Raw genomic sequence first — 7,500 nt, 5'->3', positions numbered from 1 at the left:
TTTAATTAGTGTACGAATATATACTTCGCGCGCACGGCCTCTTGCTTCTAAAAACCGTTCTGTTCGTTCCCTCTTATACGGCGGTGACGTATCCCCAAATTACTTGAGACGACAACGGATGTGAGCCCCTCACGCATTTATCTTGACACCCTCCCACACCCCCAGATGGGGGGACTCCGCGTGTTTTGACTTACTCCCAAGGCCCTAAAAGTCACCGCGTACGAAATTTGCAAATCTTCGGTGGAATCTTTGGCGCGTAATTGAAATGTACAGATAAAAAATGGCGGGATCATTCAACCCATTTCCCTAAGGGAAACATGATCCTCTTTTGGTGACCTTGTCAATACCGACTAACCACGTTAATCCGTTGATCCTTTCCCTGACCAGGTCAATCTCGGCCGCCACCCATATCGGACGCGATAATCCTTCGGGCATATTTATCCCTGTTTATGGAAGTGTGTGCGGTGGACCAACTTCAAGATGAAAAGGACGAACAATAGAGTGACCGGAATCATTCTCATAGCGTCCTTCGAAGTAAGTGCACGGTTTTGGAAAGCTCTGAGTTGATTGCCGAGTAGTCGAGTACTACATAAGGCCCCAAGACAGAGGTGGTGTCCTTCCGTGCCTTATTGCCAAAGTCGCTGTGGTTTACTCGTACAGCTACAGTCAAGGTAGAACGAAGCGAACTGCATTGTTTACGTCCATTTTAAGGTCGGACTTCTGTAGTGATTTTATGTCAGAAAAATAGTTAGAAAATCGCTAGTTGAACTCGTTTAAACTCTTGGTCATTTTATAAACATGGACGCTGTTTAAGCTTTTTGTTTAAAGGTTCGTTGAATGATTGACCTCATTATATATACATAACCACAAAAAAATAGTAATAATAATTCCGTGATTCGTAGCAACTAGAGCCATGGCTTCCGCAACTCGCCACACCCTGCGAGAAGCCGACGTCTTCAAGTTTTACGCGAAGAAGGGCGGGACGAAGAACGTGGACGACATGCTGCACTACATCTGGAAATTCGAGGCCCCACGACTGATGTGGGCTCCCTCCCTCAAGAACGAGCACACGGCGGACAGGCTACGCATCGAGGGGCACTGCTTCTACAGGAAGAGGAAGCTGACGAAGGCGCTCCAGATGTACAACCTGAGCATCATGAAGGCTCCTCACCCCGTCGTGAGGGATTCGGTTTCACACGAAGGGCGGGAGGCCTTCCTTGCGAATGCAGGAGACAGATTCCGCATCCCCGACATCGACCCGTCGGAGTACGGCGGCAAAACCGACGGAGGGAAGACCCGAGCCTTGGGGCTGGGCTTCTTCGCCAGGTCGACCGTTCTGTTCGACTTGCAACTGTACAGGGAGTGCTTACGAAACATTGACTTGGCAATCGAATACGGGTGCCCCGAAGAAGCTCATTCAACGTTGCTGGCGCAGAGGGAGCGTTGCTTCGAAGCGTTGCAAACGAGAAAAGAGACGTGGTCCGAGGGCACTCCTTCGGAAGCGCTCTTCTTAGACCCAGAGGACGAAGAGCTGCCGGGGGAGATTGCAGCCTCTAGGAAGAGGTATAGGACTCCCGTGTTAGCCGAGTCCAATCCCCGAATCCCGTCTCTCAGCAGTGCTTTGCGAGTGATCAACGTAGAAGGAAAAGGGAGGAGCGTCTTTGCCACACGAGACATAAAACCAGGTAGGGTTTTTGATCCGGTCATGAAATACGTGATTATTACTATTTTTTTTAATATATTGCTGATAAACGTTGCATTCAGTAATTCAACACAGTTTCGGAGCTCTGGGATAATCGTTAGAATTCCTTAACCTTCCCTATAGAATGTCGTGTTCCTGACCTAACAATCGGACCTTACCTTCCTAGCGTAGCTTAGGGGGCCGTGTCTGAGCTGTAAAACCACCCCCCTCCCCCCAACCACCAATTAACGCTGAATATCCCTGTCTCTCTACTCTGCATACGACCCCTGTTTCCTCGTAGTCTATTCTATATTAAATTCAGTTTTGTATGGAGAAGCATTTTTAATCCCAGAAACAATTTTTTTTATTGCAACCACAGGCGAAGTGATAGGAGTGGACAGAGCTTACGCCTGTTACATAGACGACCTGGAAATGGCTCCCACCACATGCAGCACGTGCCTTTACAAGACCCTCCTGCCCCTGCCATGCCCGGGATGCCCTCACGTAAGAATTATTTTGTCCAGTTACGTACTTGTATATTTCATATAAATGGACGGCAAGTGTTAAAACTGAACATTGCTATAACCGCGGTCTGGTTCCCGCCAGTCGCCAGTCGCAACATTCACCGTCTTTTGTTTAGTTTAATGCATCTTTATTTTATGTATTTATTAATTTATTGTTCACTTGTATTGTTGTATTTCCCTTTGCCTTCTCTTACTTTCTAACGAGCACCACATTCTTTGGAATCTTCAATTTCAAGTCGGTGGCCCTTTTTTATGGGGTTCATATTCTGAATAATGATAATGATCGTGATAAGAATAATTTGCCTTTTGTTTGCGTTTGTGATATTCGCCTATTCGCCGTCTTTTGTTTTATGTTTTTGCGTTCATCCCAAAATGGCCGGTTATAGTCACGGCGCCCATTTTGCACATAAACTGATAGTCAGGTGTGGTATAGTAGTCTGCAGTTTTACCATTCCGTTAATTTATTGAAAGGATAAATTAGATGACAGGATTGAAACGGTTGATGTTCGAGAGGTTGGTGAAGAGTTGCAGTGTAATTTATCGACATGATGTAATTTATTTTCATGAGTCTCTTGTCTGAACTGTTATTCGTTTATTATTCATATTTTCATCAACATTTCAGTTTATTTTGTTTCGTTTTTTTTTTATTTTTATTTCACTCTCCGAAACTTTTATAACTCGACCAAATCGGATTAATTTTGAAATTTGAGATCAGAAGGAAATGGCGTTATTTGCTTGTTAAACGTTTCGGTAATAATACTAGATTTAAATTTTTTTAAAAAATCCTGTAGTCTTTAGTATTTTCATGTTGCCGATAATATGAAAAATTCAGACTAACATTTCCTAGTTATGCGCTCCGGATTAATTACGACAAATAGTAATAATATATTTCTGCTAGTAATGTTTGCACATTGCTAGAGTGACCATATTTAAAGATGAAATTAAAAATTGATGTCACATGTTCTAATTCGACCGATGGTTGCTGTGTAGGGCAAATCGACAACGGCTCAGTGGTCAATTTAAAACCAAAACACTGTACGTATAAGATTTTATTGTATGTTTTCACAAGCCTCAAAAATCTCCTTTAGAATAGATATAACGCGAAGTTTATGATGGAGATTGACTTGTTTATCTTGTGCAGTAAAAGAAATATTAATAACATTCCCTATTTAAAGCAGGTGATATCTAGCAGATTTTTATTTAGAAAAGGAAAGGCCGCGAAAGCTTGTAACTTTTGTGAATAAAATTCTCCGTTGGACCTCATTCTGTTAGAATGAAGTCCTGTTATTAGTTGTGTTAAATTAAATATGTATATTACTATATTATTACTATGAGATTCAGGGCGTCTGTAACACGGTTTTTTCGCAATAACTTTTTATCTATGCATTTCATAAATATACGCTCTTATTTCAGAATAAACATATTATATCCAACACATAAATTTTGAGTGTATTCTGCACTACGTAGGTTGAATAAATTTGGTACTTATAATGTAAAAGTGACCTTTTTTGAAGACGGGCCAACTTACTCAGAGAAAAGGTTTCGAACGCACTCGTTACGTAACTTATGACATCATTTCTTCCCTCTTTCTCGATGGATGATTGGCTATACGTAACGAAGGCTAAACCTCCGGCAACAATGACATACAAACTTGAAAACAAGCAAAGCAGTGCACGTTTATGAACTCTGGAACCTCTCCACTGATAATTGTCACAATGAACAAACCAACAAAATATGTTAATAAATACAAAAACACTTCGATTATTAGTCTAACTCCCAAAATAAGTTTCCAAAGAAATTACAGTCTACTTTATAGGTCACAATCAGATTGACAAGATGTAGGGAATAGTTGGTAATTGCCAAAATTATAGTAGACAAGCTTGATTTGATAACTGCTATATCCAATGTCAAGCAATTTTTATTTATTGGCTATCTACCTATTTACTAAAAAAAAATAGCCGGTACCGTATATTGGCTTTAAACCTTCACCAATAATTATCGTCAGAATGGTGACTTCATGAGGCTCCACCCACTTTCGCCTCGTTATAATTCAGGATAACACTGAAGGCTACCATGGGCATTGTTGGATTGGAAAATTTAACTTCTGGCTATAAAAACTAATTTCTCGAGTAGTTGTAAGAAGTGCTAAATGATCCTCAAGGATTCCAGCAGTTGGTCTAAACGTTTAATTCATGTATATTACTGCTATACTGTTGTGGCACTACTGCTACAGTAGTATTACTACGCTAGCACAGATACCCCACCCACATCTATGTATCGTTCCGCCATTCATAAAGTCTTTGGGTTTCACCAGGCATTTCTGTCTGGTGGATGGGCGGGGCAACATTTAGTCAAAAGGTGTTTGTTTACCTTGCTTACGTAATGAATGTTTTTCGACTCTTGGCTCGTAATCATTGGCCATGGCGTCGGCTAGATCATTTTTACTCTATAAAAATTAAAGCTATCGGGTGTAGGTTATTGATAATGCTGACAAAATTTGTGTGTGGTTGTAAAATATACATATGTCAACTTTCAGCTACATCCGATGCTTTGACAAGGAGCAAAGTCCAAAAAACCGTGTTACAGAGACCCTGAATCTCATAGTAGGTTAAATGTATATATATTTGCAGGTTGTATTTTGTAGCAAAGCATGCCGCGCCAGGGGACTGGCAGAAGACCACTGGTTGGAGTGCAAGATCATGACACCGATGACCAAAGAACGTTCGAAGATCATGATCGGGGCGTACAAGATGCTGAAGACCTTGGATCACCCAGAGTTCAGCAGAGTCACGTCGGCGCTGAGGAAAGAGGCCGCCTCCTACAGCAGCAGCTGTCCCGAGCACCTCAAGGGATTCAGTCCGAGGGGAACTTACAGCTCCAACTCTTATCGGTCTCTTCACCATCTGCATTACAACCTGGACACCCACAGCCCCCGAGAGGCTGTTCGGCCTGTGCCTGGCGGCTTCCCGCGTCGCCAGGGTGATCGAGGGAAGTGGGAGGTACTTCGTCAACGCCCTGGGGGAAGCCGTGACGCCGACGAAGGAGGACCTCGTGTCGCTGAGCAGGACTCTAGTCATCAATGCGGATAAACTGTACAAGAACACGTTCGAGTGCGGGGCCGGGGGCAAGGTGATTTGATGATTTCATCAGCGTTTCAGCTTTTATTTTCATCATTTACTCATATTTCTATTTATTCGTTTATTAAGTTTTTTTCCGAATAAGTGATCTCTTTCTCTCTTTCCCATTCCCTTCAGTTCCTTATTCTTTTAAGAAGCTTGAAGAATCTCAAGTCATTGGCCCCTTTGGTGGATTGTGTCATATGAATAGGGTTCATCTTCTGAATAATCATTCTGAATGAGGTGCCTACGTATTTGGATGAGCTAAGGAGAGTAATATATCGGCCTCATCTTGGGGGATATGAGAGGCATGTCCCTGAAATATTATAGACGCTTTGTGGCGCTGTAAGTCTTGTCTAAGAATTTCCATGTCAGTATAGGTCATTCTTCTGCAGATTTGGTCTAGATGAAAAGTGTCAGTGGATGAGAATAACTGGTTGCAATTCTTAATGAGTCAGAATTCAGAACGACATTTTTCTTTTTAACAGTGCTAGGTTTAAATCTTGGCCATTAAATGAACGACACTTTGAAGCTGCAAGTTCATGTTGCATTTTTATAATTTTTCAAGTAATTGACTGCATTTGGCCTCTGCAATAAACATTAATTTTGTCCATTAGCTGAACAAAGGTAAAGCTGTGAGCTAATTTATTTTATATCAGGTCTTGATTTTTAGAGCGGTCTAAAAAATTTTATAGCAGGTATTGATTTTAGAGTTGCCTAAAAATTTTCTATAATGGGTCTGGATTATTTCACAAAAATTTTTATAACATGTCTTGGTTTTCAGAGTTTCCTAAAAATTTTTATAACGGGTCTTGAATTTCAGAGTTACCTAAAAATTTTGATAAAGGGTATTGATTTTTAGAGTTGCCTAAATTTTTTTTATAATGGTTCTTGATTATTTCACAAAAATTTTTATAACAGGTCTTGGTTTTTAGAGTTGCCTAAAAATTTAATAACAGGTCTTGATTTTTATTTGCCTAAAAATTCTTATTGCAGGTCTTGATTTTTAGAGTTGCCTACAAATTTTTTATAACGGGTCTTTATTATTTCACAAAAACATTTTAATAAGGGGTCTTGATTTTTAGCTGTTTATTTCCTAAAATTTTTTATAGCAGGTCTTGATTTTTAGAGTTACCTATTTCACTAAACAAGTCTGTAAATGTTATGAATGGAACCATTTTTGTCATTCCTCTGGGCAGGCTGGATGCTCCGGGATCTTCCCGTCTGTGAGCTTCTTCAACCACTCCTGCAACCCGTCGGTTGGGTACCGTCACCGCGGCCGCAACATGACCATGTATGCCCAGCTGCCCATCAAAGCGGGAGAGGAGGCCACCATCGCCTACACGGACGGCTACTTCTTCTCAGGGAGGGACGACAGACGGGACTACCTGATGGACTACGGCTTCTTCTGCCAGTGCAGGTCCTGCGAGGAGGACTGGGACGCCGTCGTGGACCTCCCCTTCATTCAACTGAGGTGTCTCCGCTGCGGGGAGAAGGCTCCCGACGGAGCGGCGCTCTGCTCCAGCTGCTCCGAGGTCTCCGGAAAGGCAAAGGAGCAGAAGGGGGAGGCGCGACTAATGTATTCCCGCTGCGGGGAACCGGCGCCGCCCGGCGAGTACATTGTCGTCTGCCCCGACTGCGGCTGGGTGACCGGAGAGTTGGGGAAACAGGAGGAGGACGAGATGGAGTCGCTCTTGGAGCTGTTGCAAGAGTCGCCCGGGAGTCTGATCCGGGCTAATGCTGTCTCCGACCGAGATTTCGGTCGTCTGTGCCGGGCCATAGAACTGTTGCACGAGCATATGGCCATGCCCTGCGAGGCTATTTGGATGCTCTTGACGGCACTGGAGTCCTGGTTTTAATGGACACTTGGCAGGATTGTAACATTGAAAGTCTTTGGGAAAGACAAACGTTTTAGTTTTGAGTTTTAGCTTGATGGCCAGTTCGAGGAATTATGAAAATCAAGTTTTTGGGAGTCAGACATTTCAGTTTGAGTTTTTTGGGGAGAGACCACATTTTATTTTTTAGTGTAATGACCAGTTCGAGGAATTATGGAATTACAATTTGTGGGACAGACAATAATTTTAGTTTCTATCTTAAAACGCCAAGTCATTTGGCGCGAAGTGTATTTTATGTTCAGGTGTGAGAGATATATATAGAAGACCTTTTATTAAATACATTG

The 7,500-nt window shown here is 42.3% G+C and overlaps 1 protein-coding gene across 1 annotated transcript in view; it reads left to right on the top strand.

The window, feature by feature from the left end:
- Positions 1 to 518: 518 nt before the first annotated feature.
- The window catches only part of LOC135204270 (SET and MYND domain-containing protein 4-like), a 6,989-nt gene continuing 7 nt past the window's right edge, over positions 519 to 7,500 (top strand). The window contains exons 1-4 of the mRNA XM_064234405.1: positions 519 to 1,685; positions 2,061 to 2,185; positions 4,836 to 5,334; positions 6,521 to 7,500. The exon at positions 6,521 to 7,500 is cut by the window's right edge and continues 7 nt beyond it. Coding sequence (XP_064090475.1) covers positions 914 to 1,685; positions 2,061 to 2,185; positions 4,836 to 5,294 — 1,356 coding nt within the window. The 5' untranslated portion in view covers positions 519 to 913 and the 3' untranslated portion in view covers positions 5,295 to 5,334; positions 6,521 to 7,500. The remainder of the gene's footprint in view (positions 1,686 to 2,060; positions 2,186 to 4,835; positions 5,335 to 6,520) is intronic.

The sequence above is a fragment of the Macrobrachium nipponense genome, chromosome 24 (genome assembly GCF_015104395.2).
Source record: "Macrobrachium nipponense isolate FS-2020 chromosome 24, ASM1510439v2, whole genome shotgun sequence".
Taxonomy (NCBI): Eukaryota; Metazoa; Arthropoda; class Malacostraca; order Decapoda; family Palaemonidae; genus Macrobrachium; species Macrobrachium nipponense.
Note: the sequence above shows the minus strand (reverse complement) of the source record. Positions and strands in the feature narration are given on the sequence as shown.